Source organism: Neomonachus schauinslandi, chromosome 5 (genome assembly GCF_002201575.2).
Source record: "Neomonachus schauinslandi chromosome 5, ASM220157v2, whole genome shotgun sequence".
In the NCBI taxonomy this organism is placed as follows: Eukaryota; Metazoa; Chordata; class Mammalia; order Carnivora; family Phocidae; genus Neomonachus; species Neomonachus schauinslandi.
The window spans coordinates 44999645-45017957 of record NC_058407.1 but is presented as its reverse complement, the minus strand read 5'-3'; the positions used below and the strand labels follow the sequence as shown (position 1 = coordinate 45017957).

The following is an 18313-nucleotide window of genomic DNA, read 5'->3' as shown; positions in this document are numbered from 1 at the left end:
CTCTATCGGATTTTGTACTGTTAAGCTACTTTAATTCTCTAAGTGTCTCTTGAGGATTAAAAGGGATAGTGAATGTAATAAAACACTTACCATGTGGTTGGCATATGGTAAGCACTTGAAAATAGTCATTGCTATTATTTATTACAAATTTTGGATATCATATAATTGAAGATGCCATGAATTGTAAGGTGCATCTGGATTTCAGAGATATTGAAAGGTGATTAAAAAAAAGTCTTAGATTTGATGAAATTTGGTCACAGCAATTAATTATAAACCAAGGTTATATTTATGATTTTAAGTCCTGTTCTACCAGCGATAGTTTAAAGCCTTTCGTATAATATTTTTTTTTACGATGTTTTTCTTGTCAGAGACACATGCCATGAACTCCTGGGACATGTTCCACTACTTGCGGATCCTAAGTTTGCTCAGTTTTCACAAGAAATAGGCCTGGCATCTCTGGGAGCGTCAGATGAAGATGTTCAGAAACTAGCCACCGTGAGTTCATTTTCAGTTTAAAACACTGTCCTATTTATGTCCATTTGTAAGGTAAAGTAAGCTTAGAGTTATTGACTATAAATTACAAGGCAAGTATTCTGGAGAGGGCATGGTGACTTCACTGTTTCCCATGTTGTGTTCCTTTGAAACACAATGTGTTCTTATCTTATTAACTATCAAAATATTTGTATTTTATCCTTCTTGTTCAAGAAGTGGCTAGATAGTAAATAGATATATATTTTTTAGGATTTTGTTTATTCATTTGTCAGAGAGAGAGCGAGCGAGCGAGCACAAGCAGGGGGAGTGGCAAGCAGAGGGAGAAGCAGGCTTCTTGCTGAGCAAGGAGCCCAATGGGGGACTCGATCCCAGGACCCTGGGATCATGACCTGAGCCGAAGGCAGACACTTAACTGACTGAGCCACCTAGGTGTCCCTAGATAGTAAAATTTTAGGCTTGCAGGTCATAAGGTCTCTGTCACAATTACTCAGTTCAGCCACCATGGGGCAAAAGCAGCCATGGACAACATGGAAATGAATATGAGTGTGGCTGTGTTCCAATAAAACTTTATTTATTAAAGATGGCAGTGGGCCAGATTTGGCTTGTGTGCTGAAATTCGTTGACTCTTGTCAACGAAAATAAACACTGAGCTAGTGTTTATGTCTCCTAGAGACATTAGGAATAGTAATATATGCATTTATGGAAAAGTAGGGGTTGTGTTTGAGGTTATTTCTGATTAGTCAATATGGATGTGGTCAGACACAATTTGAGTCAGCAGTAAGAAGCTGAAGCTAAGCAATTATTGTAAGTACAAAACCAGAAGATTTGATGGCTACTATGTTCTCAACAAGGTTTTTCTCAAAACAAGCAATATGAGAGGAAAAGTGTCATGTTGGTGGCTTCTTTAAGATGCTCAAAGCCAAATCTAGCAAACTCATCTTCCTTACCTTAACCCCTTTTCAAAGAGCCCAGGGTGAGAAAGAGCAGCTTTAGCCAACTCATTACGGGGGCCAGTCCATCTGCCTAATGAACAAAGCTTCTAGAATCTTCTGGAATCTTAAGTTGTGTGTATTTGATGCAGATGCTCATTGATGGCATATTAGGCATGCAGGGATATTCTTCTCTCCCACCAAAAAAATAAGTGTTCTTTCTTTTTTGATTGTTAAAGATTTTATTTATTTATATGAAAGAGAGAAAGAGAGAGAGAGAGAGCATGCACGTGAGGGGGAGGGGCAGAAGCAGATTCCCCACTGAGCATGGAGCCCAACGTGGGGCTCGATCCTAGGACCCCGAGATCATGACTTGCGCCAAAGTCAGATGCTTAACCAACTGAGCCACCCAGGCACCCCTGTTCTAGATTTCTTAAGACACATAAGCCCTTTCAGTTTATCTTTCCTAGTTTTCACAGAGATATAAGACATGAGAAAATATTTTTCTAATATAAGAGAAAGAGCAGTGCAAAAGCCATGCTGTTAGTATTGGCGTAGAGATGAATAGTTAGTGGGGCTGGGGGTGCTCCAGGGAGCTCGGGAGAGCCTACAGCAGAAGGCAGATCCTCAGTTCTCACTCACAGCCGCCGGACCAGAGTGCAGGCCTTTGTGTTGCCAGATCTGCACATTTTTGAGAGAGACTGGAAATCGAGATTTCTAAATGAATTTAAATGATTTTTAAATTTTGGCTCATAAAAAACATGATGAGCTGCGGAAAATATATTTGTAGACTGAATTAGGATCTTGACTTCCAATTTGCAGCCTCTGCCCGAGGGATTGTGTCTCATACATATTGGCTATCTATTACTGCATAACAAATAACTCCAAAACTTAGTGGCTGGAAACAGCGAACATTTATTATCTCATAGTTTCTGTGTTTGGGAATTTGAAAGAAACTTGGCTGAATGGTTCTGGCTCACGGACTCATCCTGTGGTTGTCAAGATGTGGGCTGGTGGGGGTGCCTGGGTGGCCCAGTCGGTTAGGCGTTTGCCTTTGACTCAGGTCATGATCCCGGGGTCCTGGGATCGAGCCCCGCATCGGGGTCCCTGCTCAGTAGGGAGCCTGCTTCTCCCTCTGCCTGCCACTCCCCTTGCTTGTGCTTGCTTTCTCCCTCTCTCTCTCTCTGTGTCAAATAAATAAATAAAATTAAAAAAAAAAAAAGTTGTGGGCTGGGTCTGCAATTGTCTGAAGATTTAGGAATCTTCTGCCAAGACAGTTCACTCATGTGACTATTGGCAAATCACTTCCTCTAGAGCAAATAATGAGGAGGTTGGAGGGGGGGAGGAGAAAGAAAGAGATCGAGTGGAGGAAGTTGTAATGACTTTTGCGACGTGATCACATGTTGTTCATGTCAGCCATATTGTGTTCATTAGAAGGGACTCACTCCAGCCCACACTCAAGGGGAGGGAATTTAGTCTCCACCTTTTGAAGAAAGGAGTGTCAGAGTGTTTGTAGACATATTTTAAAACCAGCACAACACTGAGTTCTGTTATTTAATTCTCAAACCTTGGCTCTGTCTTTAATCTCCACATTTTAGAACTTTTCCCGTGCCTTGCAACTTTCTGGGTTCAGTCTTTGACCCCCTACAACTTGTACTCTTCACCGGGGATGCACATCTTGCTTACTTATCTGACTCTGAACAGTCAGAAACTGGGGTTCAACTCTGTCAGGCTGTGTGTGTGTGTGTGTGTGTCCAAAGAGAGGAGGAGAAGGAATAAGGTAGGACCTCATGGCTGTGAATGTAGGCGGGTCCTAGCAAGTGATCTTATTCCTTTCTTAAAAGCAGTAACAAGAAAGTAGTTTTACTGGCCCTTATTTTTATACTCCATCAAATGAGAATTAATTAAGTCCATCGTTCAAACTAACATTCACCAAGAATATAACATGGTCCTCGCATTTGGGAAATTTATAGCCTCTATAGGTAAAACTAAGATTTTTCACAGGAGAGAAATTTGTGTGGAATCTTGAAAGATGACAAAGTCAGCCAAGCTGCAAAGGGAGGAAGGGGGACTGGAGGGACAGTTTCAGCCAGAATAAGAAATCTCTCTCGTTTGGGGGTCCAGCAGTGAATGCCTGTTCACCCCTTTACAGGGCCATGCTGGAAAGGAGGATTGCCTTTTCCATTAGTTTTCTATCATTACCGTTAACAAATTATGCGTGACTTAAAACAACACAAATTTGTTATCTTACAGTTTCAGAAGCTTAGAAGTCTGAGCTACAGTTAAGGTGTGAGCAGGGCTGTGTTCCTCTCTGGAGGCCTCTCGGGGAGAATCTGTTTCTTTGCTTTTCCCAGCATCTAGAGGCTACCTGCATTCCTTGGCTCATGGCCCTCTTCCTCTGTCGTCAAGCCACCAATGTTGCATCTCTCTGATTTTTCTTCCATCGTCACATCTCTCTTCACGGGCTGTAGCTGGGAAAGGTTTTTTGCTTTTAAAGACTTATGTGATTAGATTGGGCCCCCCCCCTGGATAATTCACAATTACCTCCCCATTTCAAGGTCCGTATTCTTAACCATATCTGGAAAGAGAATATATTCTAGGGATGAGGGCAGGACATCTTTGGGGGGGGGGCGGGCATTATTCTTTGTTTCTATTCTTACATTTGCAAGAAAGAACAAACACGTGTACCTTGAAACCTGTTCTACTAGGACCAGTAAATTTGGAGTATGAATAAGTTTTCTTTTGGAACTTACATTGCTTAGCATGATTCCAATACTGTTGGCTATGGATTGCCCTAGAGCTCCAACAGCCAAAAATGCTTCCATCTGTTAGAGATCATTAGGTCATTAATCATGTCTCTCTCTCTCTCTCATTTTTTTCATTGCCTTTTTCCTGGAATATACCGGCATCTCTGCAAAAACCAATCAACAGTTAGTCTTTAAATGGCTGAAGAGTCCTAGGTACCATGAGGTAGGAATAGGAAAAAGACAAAAAGGTAGTACTTGCATCAAGGAGCTCATGACCTTGTACACAAAAATACGGAAAACCCAGAGTCAGTGTCAGCCTGTTTTTTTTTTTAATTAAATTAATTAATTAATTAATTTAGAGAGCACGAGCAGGGGGAGGGGCAGAGGCAGAGAGAAAGAGAAAGAATCTCAAACAGACTCTGAGTTGAGCACGGAGCTTGACATGGGGCTCGATTCTGTGACCTTGAGATCATGACCTGAGCCAAAATCGAGAGTCAGATGTCCAACAAACTGAGCCACCCAGGCGCCCCCAGCTTTTATTAAGAGAGATGCAGAAGTGGATTTAATTAAGATGAATCTTCCGAATGTGTTTGAGTTCTGAGTTCAGTGGTGGAGACTGGGTTTAGAATTGGGAGCAGGGGCCAGCAGACAGGTTCATTTGTACAGAAGAAGTAACCGGTGACAGGTTAAGGAGGATCAAGTGTCCCCCAAGGGAGCCAACCTGCCTGGAATCTTGCAGTAGCTTTGACAGTTAAAACAAACAACAAACAAACCAACCAACCCAAGAGAGTATAAACTTGCAAAAGACCTTAACACAAAAGATTTGGAATCTCTTCTAAATGCAGTGGAGAGTTTGGGGGCACTTACCACGGTTTTGCCTGATCCACTCTTTCCTCTTTCCCCCATATTGTATGGGCAGCTCCCACCCCAGCTCCCTTGGATTTCCTGCCTCTCACAAACCTTGCAGTTCCGGTTACTCTAGTTCCTTCCAGTTTTATAGACTGCCCATTTACTTTGAAAAGTGGTTCACAGACTGAAGAGAAATTTGGAAAGCTTTTTCTGTGTGATGTGGGGAGTATGGAGGAGAGACTCACAGTGCCAGGAGGCTAGGGAGATTTTCCTTGAAATGCTCCTAAAACTGCTCTTGACTTCTGAAACCACATCCCATCTTTCAGTGAAAAACAAAGTGAACGGAAAACTCCTGGAAGGTGGTTTTGAAAGAAAACACAGATTCCAGCCAGGCAATTGCCAAGTAAACCCTGGAATAAATAGCCTATTGGATAACTGCATATTAATGACCCTCAAGCCATATACTATAGCTGAAAGCCCAATATAATGACCCAGGTACAAAGACTAAGAGATTAAGGGCTAACTAAGGCCTCACTGGGAGGTGTGGAAAGTCCAGCGGCGGGAGGCGGGGGTGGGGGGGGATAGTGGGGGTTGGCGAGGCCTCGTAGCTGTCCAGAGGAGAAATGGAGGTGTTATTAGCTGATTTCCTTGAAGTTGTTCCCATTAAGTCCCCTGAAGGAGTACCAGAGTAAAATGAGAGATGAGATGTACCAAAGGAGAAAAATCCATAGAGAGGACAAATGAAAAACCACGGAAATCACTATTTATGTGGCACAATGAGACAGGCCATAATATTCTTTTTCTCTAGGTGAGATTTATATTATTAATGACTCTGTTTATGTAGTGCTTGCTTTTCTTTGTTTAGTGATTTTAAGCACTTGTGAAACAGAGTCACGCCTGTAAAGGCAGACACTTAAGAACTTTCTGTGATGTGTTTTCAACAAGTCCATCCAAGGAAGAAAGCAACGTCCACTAGGACGAATTGGCCCCACTACCCTCTGTTTTGTCCAGAGCCGCTTTTGGACTCCTGGGTCTGATTTCAGAGGGACCAGGCTATTGCCTATAGCTAGAGTGTCTCTTCTTGCTATATTTCTGCATGATATTTATTTTGACATCTCAATAATGCTCAGTGTTGAGAACGAAGCTATCTCTGCTTTTTACGTGGGCAGTGGCTTCTATGCTCGTAGAACCGTTTAAATGAAACTCTTTTGTATCTGAAGAAATTGATGATGATGCGTGGTAAATGTATTTCAAATGCATTGTTATACGTGTAAATAATTTGCCCTCTGCTGGATAATGAAGAAGGCCACCGGTTTTGACAGCTGTACTGTTTTTCTACTCATCATAGCTGTCCAGGGTCTGCGCATGATAGATATGCAAAAATATTCCCAATAAGGGCTGCTTCAAGTGTGCTAGGAGCGAGCCATTTCCCACTGTAATGCTGGCTTAAGTGGATTTAATAGATTAGTGCCTTCTTTAAGGGGTGTAAACTTAAATGCCTTCAGGGGCCAGCTAGGTAACAAATGTGTGAAACAGCATGATATACAACAATAAGGAATGTAGGAGCCTGTGGAGACCTGGAGAATACACATTATACCTAAAGGCCTTCAGATCCAAAAATTAAAATGAAACAAAATGTTCTTTGGCTATACACCATGTCTGCAAGCTGAAACAGAACTACAGGCTCTCAGTTGCCAGCCCTTGTATCTGAAGTTAGATTATACATTAGACCTACCATCCTTGAGGGTAGGTCTTCATCTCTCTGTCAGAGTGGATGTTCTTAGTTACTGTTTGCTGACAAGAAAGGGTGGCTATTGAGGTGTTCACTAGAGATAAGTGTCCTATCTCTGTCAAGAGATGACTGGGTTTGAATGAAACCATAAACAGTTACAAGCATGATTGTCATGCGTGTGTGCTGAGCATGTGTCAAAGGTTTATTTAACTCATTAATGAGGGAAAAGCAGGATGATAAATTGAGGGGCTGAGACCATGTCGTCCCTGAAAGAGAATTCTGGAATAAGGTGTAAAATGTTTTATGTTCTACCGGGCAGCACCCCCATAAACCTTGAGGATGTCTTTCCTACCAGGCAAGAAACATTTGCATGTCTAATAGACAAAAATAACTTGCGATTTTTCCATCTTCACGAGAGAACATCTAGCTTCACGACATCTGGGCCCCGATGAGCAGTAAACGGGAAGTCAGAAAAAGGTTATATTCCCTAGATCAGTGCTGCTCAAACCATAATGCCTATAAAATAACCTAGGGATCTTGCGAAAAGGCAGATTCTGATCAAGTAGGTCTGGAAAGGGGCCTGAGATCTGGCATTTCTGACAAGATCCCCGGTAATGGTGATGCTGCTAGTCCAAGAGAATCAGCTGACCTGCTAGACAGGTGGGCTTGTTAGACAATGCTTGAGTCTGTCTTTCAAAAGGCACATGGTAATCTTCTGGTCCTGTTTCCATATTTTGATACTTTTTCTGCAAATTGGATTCGTAGGGTATTGGCAGATAAATATTGAGTGGTAGGAGATGAGTTCATTTAAGACTTAGTCTGGCCCTAAAGATGGACGCTTGCATCAGTGAGTGCCATGTCATTGGTTCCATTTTCAGTGTCTGCTCTCAAACTCTCCTGCTGCCTGCCCTTTGGCCATATGACTTATTTTATTCAATTTTATGGGAATGCACAAATAGCAACTTGCTGATGAAGTAAATTTAGGAACCAGTCCTAGAAAAATATGGATTTCTCTTACCTCCAAATGTTGGGCAATGTACAGGGGTGCCTTTCACCCAACGGTGCATCCCATCCTATGGTGCGTCCCATCCTACCATGCAGATGGCTTCAATTCAGTCTATTCATTTCTCACATCATAAAGGCATTTGAAACAGACAAAGCTGTGCATCATTTGTGGAGAAAGCAATCAGTATGAATACACCACAGATGTCTCCAAGCAGAATCAATCGGCCTCTGGCCTAGTTGGCATTTTCTCTCTACAGAGAGTTTTGGGTCATTCTTTCAGTTCTGTTGACTCTGAAACATGTTTACCTTCACTTTATGATTGAAGGTTTCTGTCACTGGGTCCTGGAAAGCTGATGAGCGAAGAGTCTTGGCCAAGGGTAATAAAAAAATTAAGCGGTCTTTCCCAGGATGTGTTCCCAGAACATTGGTCCCATGAAATGTTATTATGAGTTCTAGAAAAGAAGGGATCGATGGGTAAATATGTTTGGGAAACATTGAGTTAAATATGGAAAACAGCTTTGTTTGTAAAGTGTAGGACTTTTCAGAGACTTTAATGTGGTAATGTGCAGGGTGAATCTCCACAGGTAATAAAAAATTATTTCTCCAAACTTACCATGTTTCATCCATTTTAAGATGTCATTTGTTATAAAATATACCTGTAATTTAATAGCTTTTTTTTTAAAGGGGAAAAAAGATTTAGTTAGCAGTTTTTGACATTGTAAGATGAAGCTCCATTTTGGAAATGTTAAAATGTGCGAACAGTGAACTTGAGAATTAAGGAAATACATTATATGGTGCAGAAGTCTCTTTTTATGGAATGCATATCAGCATCGTAAGCTTTTAATATTCCAAGGAACACAGTTTAGGAGATACAAGTCTAGAATGATTTTTGAAAGGGTAGAATTCATTGTGAGCAGAGAACCGGTCACCAGCTTAATTTTTTTTTTTTTGTTTCAGAATAGGATTGTCAGGAAATTAATAATATAAAGTTCTGTTTGTACTTTATCAAAAGAAACAATTTATTTGTTCCAAGTAAAAGAGTTTGCATTGACTGGGGCTTTTGATGGTCATGCATCAAGTGTGTTTGAATTTCCAGTTATAACCAGGACTTTCTCACGCTGAGAATGGTAATGAAATGTACAGTCAGTCTTAAACTAATAATCAGCCATAATTCACACTAGAAGTGTACTTGTAAAGGTAACCTTAGTTTATGAATTGCTAATTAATATTTTCCTGCCTGCGGAAGGACATTAGCTTGTTTCCCTGTATCTCGTCTTTGTCTACCTGGCTGAGGGGGAAACTTACATATGCTTTTAAGAGATTTACTCACAGCTCTAGTTCTTTCTGAAGATGGATGACTTTAAAAATGACCATTTCAGTATCTCTACAGAAAGCTTGAAATAAGCCCCAGGCTTATTTATTCCATGTAGAGTCTTTGAACTAGTTCAGCTGTTTGGATCATTTGATACAAAGCTGACAAAAAGCTGGAAGGAATGCACTTTTTTACATTCTTAATTGAGATGTTTGGGCAGATGATCAGTGTGTGCGTTATTTCTAAGAGTAACTTAATTAAAAGTTAATAGTATCTATTCCAACTCATTACTTTCACTTTCATGTTTTCTGTGCATATAGAAAAATTGTAGCACCTTGTAGGAAAACTGTATATTTTCAGCTAGCCCCATAAAGCTTAACTTTTTGAGTGATTCCCCTTAGTGTTCTTTTGCCTCGGCGCACTTCCTTCTGACTTTAGCTCTCTTCTGGGAACTTTGATGTTGGAGCTAAGGCTATTTTCTCTCTGTGTATGTTTCACTTATGATATGCATCCTTGCCATTATGAGGGCATCCCCATCTATTTATATTATGATGAGGACACCATTGTAATTCGGAATTAAAAAGTGAGCTCTACATTGCTCACTACGGTTAAAAACAAATTGATTTGCAATTCAGAATAGTTGTATATTTTTGCAACTCAGATCTTCTCTTTGTCATTTAAAACTGTATCCTAGGGGCTTCAGCGAGCCCTCCTATAACTGCAGATGGGAAACAAGCCCAACAAACTACTTTAGATATTTGGAGACTCATACACATAGAGCTGCTTTGGTAGCAGTTCATTCTGTTTGTGGGCTGAGTGAGCTCTGTGCCCACTTAATTTTATCTGTGCAGGAGCACCACGAGCCAGCAGTTGGAGTCTCTCAGCACTCGATGAAACTGCTTTTGGGGTGTCTGATGGGCAGTATGTGGTGTGGTGCAATGTGATGGAAAGGGCCTGAACCCGAAGTTAGTCTCTGTGGGGCTTGAGTGCCAGCTTTTTTTTTTTTTTTCTTCTTTCTCCAGCTTTATTGAGGTATGACTGACATATAACATTGTGGAAGTTTAAGGTGTATAGTGTACTGATTTGATATACTTATATATCATAATATGAGTGAGTAGTTAGCTTATGCCTGCAGCACGTCACATAATTACCATCTCTTTTTTGTGATGATACATTCGCTTAGCGACTTCCAAGTATGTAATACAGTATTATTAACTCTAATCTTCATGCTGGACGTTAAGATCCTCAGAACTTCTTCGTCTTATATCTGGAGGGTTGTACCCTTTGACCAATCCCTCCTCCTATCCCTCGCTCCTTAGCCCCTGGTAACCACCATTCTAGTCTCTGTTTCTATGAGTTTGGTTTTTTTATATCCCATATATAAGTGAGATCTTATAGTATTTGTCTTTCTTTGTCTGACTTATTTCACTTAACATAATGCCCTCCAGGTCCATCCATGTTGTTGCAAATGGCAGAATTTTCTTCTTCCTCAGGGCTGAATCATGTTCCATTGAATACCACATCTCTGTGCATTTATCCATTGACGGACACTTAGGTTGTTTCTATGTCTTGGCTATTTTGAATAATGCTGCAGTAAGCATGGGAGCATAGATATCTTTTTTAATAGCCTGTTTTCATTCCTTTTGGATATATATTCAGAAGTGGGACTGTTAAATCATACGGTGGCTCTATTTTTAACTTTTTGAGGAAACTCCATACTACTTTCCATAGTGGCTGTACCAATTTACATTCCTACTAACAGGGCAAAAGAGTCCCCTTGTCTCCACCTCCTTGCGAACATTTGTTATCTCTTGTCTTCTTGATATGACTACGAGTTTAGTTACTTCCTAAACTTGTATCCGGGGACAAATTATATTACCACTTGGTGCCTCCAGTGTCTTCTTTAAAATGGGGATATTCTCCTACCACCTGATAATGAATGAGGAGCAAATGAAATGAAATACTTCTGTGATGTATATGCCACGCCGTTATCTACGTCATACTCAGATATGATTGTTCTCAATCGTGCCATTACCCAAGCAATCCTACTGCACCAAAGGTTCTGTATTATTGATTTCCTAATTTTAGAGTCATTTTAAGGGCCTGAATCCTCTAGCTCTTCATCTAGAGATAACGTCTTCCTGTGATTCAAAAGCCCTGACATTGAGCCCTTCTTACTTTTTCTCCTCAAAGTAAGCTAGCATGCATTCATCAAGCACAGAAGATTTCTGCAGTCATTTTAATTTCCATAAAGATGTACAAAAGAGGGAGTTTTTTGGTTTAACTACAATGGAGTAGGCTCTCAAAATCTTAGACTTGTATTAACAGAAATTTCTGTGGTGTAATTCCATTTCTAGCAAAAGCAGGGAGAAGATGGTTGGGATTTTTTTTTTTTTATGAGCTAAAATAGCAGAGGTAATATTATATTGAACTATAGGAATTTAATTACCCCATTCCACAAATGTAGTTTTCAAATAAAGGAGTCAAAAGGATTTTCGAAGCTATTCTTCTGAACTGTGATATAAAAACCCAGAACGCATTTAGTAGATGTAAAATGTATTACTGTACATTATGAGCTACCACAATGAATGGAAACACAATAAGAAACACGACACGAGATTGAACACACGGTGATTAAAAATCTCTTTGTTCCCCTTGTAGAAGTTTTGTAATTTGCTTAGAGTTTTATATGCTTGTCACTGTAAAGATGGGCATTTCTGGAATATTTCCGATGGGTGGATTGCATAGTGGGGAGAGAATGGAAATGCTGTCATTTGAGGGCTGAAATCCGCAGTGGGTGTGAGTAAGAAATGCTAGGAAGATAGAGGGGAATAAATCACTCACGGGGCTTCATCGCTCTTTTCAGGGTCTGCCAGTCTGTCCTTTATGGTGTCCATAAACAATCATTCCCTCGGTGATGAAGGGGAGTGCTGAGGCAGGGTGACTTGGGGACTCCTTTATTGAAAAGTGTTCACCAAAACTCTTTGTTTCCCTTCCGTATGACAAAAGTGACGTATATTCACTGTAGGGAAAAAAATGTAAAAAAATGGATAAGGAAGGAAAAAAAGTCTAAAGATCATTTGTAATATCAGAGCAGGGATCACCGCCGTTAACGTTTGGTATATAGCCTTCTTGTTTTTCCGAAGTTATTTTGCCACGTCAAATAAGAACTTCGTAAAGGGAGTCCTGGCTTTGGAAAAAGGAGCAGTGAGGTGTTCCTCCATTTATCAAACACCTGTGCTGTCAGGAGAGACTGTATCTTTTACATCTCCAGAAGCAAGAATAAATTGGAAGTACTCTGGAAATATGGGGCTTATGACTTTTCACTCAGGTAAGTTGCGGAGTGTTTCAGTGAACATCATATGTAGCTAATGAGCTTTGTTTGCTTCTCCTTTTTCTTTTACGTTGGAGAAAAAAGCGGATGCTACTTTCTAATTAAAAATTGGTTTCCCTCCATATTTTAATCTTCCATTTTCTGTCTTTGCATTAGGTTGTCCCTATCAGTGAGGGCTACTTTTATCTAATCCATATTCATCCCTCCTGTTGTTCTCTTTTTGTGTAAAGTCATCAATATCCTTCCCCATAGCACTTCCCATATCCATCCTTCTCAGAGAAGCATTCTGGTAGGGAGTAAAAGGGAAAGCTGGAACGAAATAGAGTGAGCCCACCCCGTACAGCACTGTGTGGTTTTCCTTGAGCCAGTGCGCCTTAGGGACCTGCTAGCGAGGCCGTCCCGTGAGTGCGTAATTCAGAGTGCAGACTTCACGGTCAGATTACCTGGGTTTACAGCCAGGCTCCATCACTGATTTGCTGGGCAGTGTTGGATAAGTTAATTAAATTCTCTGTGCCCTGGTTTCTTCGTCTTTAAAGTGAGACTAGTAATACAATTGAGTCTTGCAGAGCTGTTGAGGACTAATGCATTGTAAAGCCGCTGTAGCCCAGGGCCCGTTTGATACCCGCTAGCTGGCATATTTGACGTGACTGTATGCTTAGGTATCGAGGTGGCCATATCAGTAAGACTCAAGGGCAGGAAGGACCCCCATGTGACCTTGAGTAGTTCTCTAGCTTTCAACAACTCAGGTTTTCCCTTCTGAAATGCCGACTGTGCAGTTTATATTACAAAGGGGATGGAGGCAGCATGCTGCTTTGCAATGTAAAGCATTTTAACCATAAATAATAAAGGTAAGGCCTCCCCTGAAAGATGTCAAGTTTCTCCCTGGAGATGGAGGAGGCCTCCCCAGAGTTAACAGCACACCTCCCCTGAGTAAACACCGAGAAAGGCAAGTTGCAGGAAACCGCTTCGGAGAGAACAGATGAATAAATATTGTTTGTGCCGGTGAGAGCACATGATCTACGAATTCCCGACTAAACTTTGCAAGCAGATGAGGAATGATGCTGTTCATTGATACATGCGGCACTCCCTTAATAACTAAAGAAAGCAATAAATTCGGGGTTTCACATCTCAGCTGCTCCTCCTGATGAGTTCAGGTTTCTGAGAATTCAAGCCAGGTGTTTGCAGTTTGGCTGTTTTGGCTGTAAGATGGTTGCGTTAACATAAAAGTATGCAAAGAAGCTCTTGGAAGAGTTCCAAAAGATGTTGTTTGCTCTACTTTGGATGCATTTTGGATGCGTCTCTGTGTTTGTACGCAGGGGTCCTATGTCGGTGTCTAACTAGCAAGGTTTAAAAGTTCTCTGTAATAAAACATGGGAAGGTACTGTAAAACGGCATACTTTAGAAACATTTAAATGTTCAGCGCTCACAAAAACTTTTTTTGGGCTGTTCACGTTTTCCTCCCTCAACTCTAATGAAGAAGACTTAGTTCGTTCAAGGTAAGAGCCAAAGCTATAATTGGTGAGAAAAGACGCACTGGATCCTGCTGCTTCGCAAAGATTTTTTTTTAACAAAGGCGTGACCTTGCTGTATCCCTAATAAACATCTTTTCCACAACTCTGACAGAATCAGTTGTGGCCCGTTCATTTACTTATTCAGTAAACATTTACTGAACATCTATTATGTGTCAGGCAGTGGGGATTTAGCAGTGAAGCAGGCAGACATGGCCCTATTCCTTGGGGACTTAGAGTCTAGCGAGGGATGCGCAGAAGTGAACAGGGATTTAAATACAACTTGCTAAATTCAAAGAGAGGGAAAGGAGAGCACTTACATCAGGTTGAGGATGATCAGAGGTGGTTTCTGGGGGGAAGACTTTCTCAGCAGTCAGATAATTTTTTATTTGCTGTTATATATGCTTACTGATGGAAGAGATGTAGTACTTTAGGCAACTTTTGCTTCTCAGTGGATTGTCTGCATATCAGAAAGCTCCTCTGATTGAGTTTCAGGAACTGTTGACCTGTAATTAAGCCCACAATTGTCGACCCAGAAGGTAATTTCTCTGTAGAAATGACTCTATAGAATCGGAGCCCCGAGATGGGATGAGTCAGCCATGAGGACGTCTGCGGTCTTCATCGCCTCAGAGCAGGGAACCTTCCTCTGAGTTACAGCTCTTGCATTGCTTGAGCATTTGACCTGTGTTTATTCATTTGAGTCTCACAATAGCACTTCAGGATGGGCAGCACTCCTATTATCATCCCCGAACGCAGTCCCTGGTGTCTACAGCGTGCTGTGTATACAATTGGTGCTCAATAAAAATTTGGTGAGGAAAGGAACCCCCATTATATAGATGAATAAAGGGAGGTTCAGATAATTGAAATGACTTGTCCAAGACCATGCAGTAAAATAGTGGCAGGGTCTGAGCACTGAGATTTTCTGAGTCCTGATCTAGTGCACAGACCATTTCTCAGGAGTTTAGGATGTCAGAGCAAGGTGTGACCAGGTGAAGGAGCAGAGACATGTGCTTGGTGTCCTGGAGGCAACTTATTGTTGCAGAAGCGGGATTCAGGCTAATGTGGGGTGGTGGGGATGGGGGTGGTGCTGGGGAGGGGAAGGATGGGAGCAGGGAGTGAAGGGGGAAATATATAGATATATAGCCTACACTTTGCTTAAATTTAAAAAGTGGTGTGTATTTACACATCAGAGGCTAGCCCATGAGCATCTGGATTCCTAGCTTCTCTTAAAAAGACCAGTGTCTCTGGGACTCAGACTGTTTTTACCCAAGGAGACAATTGGCCAGAGTGGGGTTGCTGTTCTATTAGAACGGGTACATGGTCCTGAATTGAGAAGTAAAATTTCATCTTTAGTCACCTGCCTGTCCCCCGCCCCCTTATGATGAGGGGAATCTGCTGACTAGAGGAAGGAAGAGGGAACAGAGGGACTGGTACTCTGGACATGATGTGTTTTATTTCCTCGCCTAATTTATTATAGTCTCAGGTCTCCCGAGCTGTGCTATTAGCCGTGCTGTTTCCCACTTGCAAGACTCAGAAGGTATGGCTTCCTTTAATGTGTAGTTACGAGTGTGCTCTCTTCACTGTCTCCCGACAGGCGTGCACTGGGTTCCTTGTCTGATTCTGGGGCCATTGAGGAGTTGAAGGCACTTACCCCAGTGCAAGCCATGGAAGGATGGCTGCAGGCAAGCTAGACAGCTTTCCTGGCATATGCCATGCCCAGCTCTTAGGAACATCAGTTCTGGGGGCCTGCAGTGTTCAGTCACTGACAAGAGGGGACAAACTGTGATATCGTGCCAACATCATTGACTTGGGGGGTTGGGCACAACCGATTCCAATCCAGCTCTATCACCCCATACTTGCCCAAGTTGTTGAGCCTAAGTGTCATTTTCTCCAGCTGTAAAATGGTGGATTTACCACTGGCAAATAGTAAGAATTCAATAAATGTTAGTTGTTCATTTTATTTTCTCCATTTTATGGACAACCTAAGACTCAGAAAGGCTAAATAACTTTCCTAAGGTCAAGTAAATGACAGAGCCTGCCCTTGAAGCTTGATCTTTCACTCCAAAGTCAAAGCGCTCAAGCTACCATATTATGTTACCGTCACAGTGCCTGCCTCTCGGGGTTGTTGAGAGCGTGATGTAAAGTGCTTAGCACCGTAGTAGAGAGTAGCTTTCAGTAATGCTCAGTGGTTATTACTAGAGATAGGGGAGCTCAACTGAGCTGAAATGCCATCTGGAGGTTCAATTACCTGTAGACCCTCATTGTGACAGGGACCCCAATTCACAGGTAAATCTTCTCAGCTCCATTTACACATAGAGATGGTTAGTGTCGACTCTGAGTGTGAGAGATGATGATGGTAGTGCTGATGGTTAGTGACTAGAAAAGAAACATGACTTCATTAATAACCTAAAATAGAAGATGCCTTGGTGCAATGGAGTGGCGAGAATGAACTCTCCCCACTAAACACACCTTTCTCACCAGTTTTCAGACATATAATCATCTCCAGGATTTTTGGGCTTGCCTGGAAAGAAATAAGTGAGCAAATGCAAGCTCTTTAGCCCTAATGTCTGGGAGGGCGTTGCTTTTAGTAATGCAGGGATAAAAATAAAATGACCCTCGAAAGGCAGTGGTGACTGCCCACAGCTTACTTGGGAGTCAGTAAAAACCTCATTTTTCATACTAGCCTTCGAGAGCTGACCTTTAAAATCCCCACATCTGGGGAGAATGTGTGATTTGATGCAGAACATTTTAGGACATGCCATAGGATAGATGGCTGAGAATGTGCTCATCAGTTTTCTTCTCCTTCAAGGAGCTCAGAATTGCTTAGATTATAAAAGTCAGTTCTTGGACACTTCCAAACCTATAGCATTTCCTTAAGTAGGTCTTCTGTGCAAAGTAGATGAAGCACATATATAAATGGAATGCTGATCCATGCACCTGGTATGAAAATGATTTGTGTGTGTGTGTGTGTCTGTCCTCAGAGTGAAGTTTAGCCATTTCAAGGTAGCTAGTTGTATAATAAGTTCAGTAGGTGGTTGTTTGGAAAAAGATGGAATTGCTTTAAAAAGAGAGCCAAACTTATGTGAATTGCTTTGTTGTGGAGATGTTGTATTGAGACTCGTGTACTACAACTAGGGTCCAAGGAGTAATACTGCTGAAGATAAAACCAGCTTTTGATTTGTGAAACTCAAAATACCTGTAGGTCCAGTGGGCATTAAAGAGAAGCCTATTTGTATTCATAATACCTTTTAAAGAGCCACAGATTTTTGTGGAAAACAGCATTGGATGGGTGGTCATCTCACAAATTCATCTCTGGGAGAAAATAACATCTGTCGGACCTTATGTGTCATCATCTGCTAAATGAAGGTCTGGGCAGTGATGCCAACAGAAACCCCTTGTGGCTGCTACTTCTGAGTAGCCTGGGCCGTGAGGCCCTTCAGGGCCCGGGTCTGTCACAGTCAGACTCCTCTCTACCCTGACAAAGCGCAGTTAGCGTTTTCCCTGGCGAGTCTCCACTTGGCTACAAGTTTGAGACATGGCCACCTGAAGAACTCCCCCCCCACCCCAGTATTTTTGATGAGGATCCACATGTTGAATCAGTGGGTTTTCGGGGTTACTGCTTGTGATGAAGAAGGCCAGAGGCCACTTAACCACAAGACCACAGAGCTCCCACCGGAGGTAACTGCCAATCAACCTTCAGCCTCACTCCTGAAGGCCTGCGAGTAGGATGGCTCCTCTCCCTTCCTCGCCGGCTTGGAGGGCCGTGGGCTGTTGCTGAAGGGAGGTCAGTGGACAGGTCCATTTCTGAAGCTGTAAGTGAAAACTGATGTGACGGCTACTGTAGAAGGGTTTTCAGCTTTACAGAAAAGTCTATAATATTGGAAAATTTGCTGAGAGTAGTAGTTACTGCTCTGGAAGACTGGTGCTCACTCTGTTGCTCAGGCCACTGGCAAACTCTTCTTGTTTAACCATTTCCTTCCTTCTTCAACATTTGCTGAGCACCTGCTACATGTCAGGCAGGAAGTTCGAGACCAGCTATTAGACAACAAGAACCACCAAAACAAGTCAGTCAGAGCCTGGTGGAGAGGACAGGCAAGAAGCCTGGCGATTTCCACATGGACCCATATGTGCTGCACTGGGAGAGAGAAGAGAACCCCCTATGCTGGCACATCAGGAGGAATCAGGCCGGGGAGCCGGGCAATGATGAGAGGAGCATTCCATGCAGAGGGAAGGCAGTGTGCAAAGGCTTAGTTGGGAAGCTGATGCTAGATTCTGGAGCAGTGGTGGGGAGGGTGTGAGGGATGGAACCTGGAAGCCAAGGCAGCGTGGGGGCGGGGAACTTGGGGAGTGTGGGGGTGACAGCTCTATACCCACTCTGGAAGGATTTCATTATTTCAACAACAGG

The 18313-nt window shown here is 42.1% G+C and overlaps 1 protein-coding gene across 3 annotated transcripts in view; it reads left to right on the top strand.

The window, feature by feature from the left end:
• TPH2 (tryptophan hydroxylase 2) overlaps positions 1 to 18313 on the top strand; it is an 87723-nt gene that overhangs the window by 53039 nt on the left and 16371 nt on the right. For all 3 annotated transcript variants that reach the window (XM_021678577.1, XM_021678578.1, XM_021678579.1), the window contains exon 8: positions 369 to 495. In XM_021678577.1, coding sequence (XP_021534252.1) covers positions 369 to 495 — 127 coding nt within the window. The remainder of the gene's footprint in view (positions 1 to 368; positions 496 to 18313) is intronic.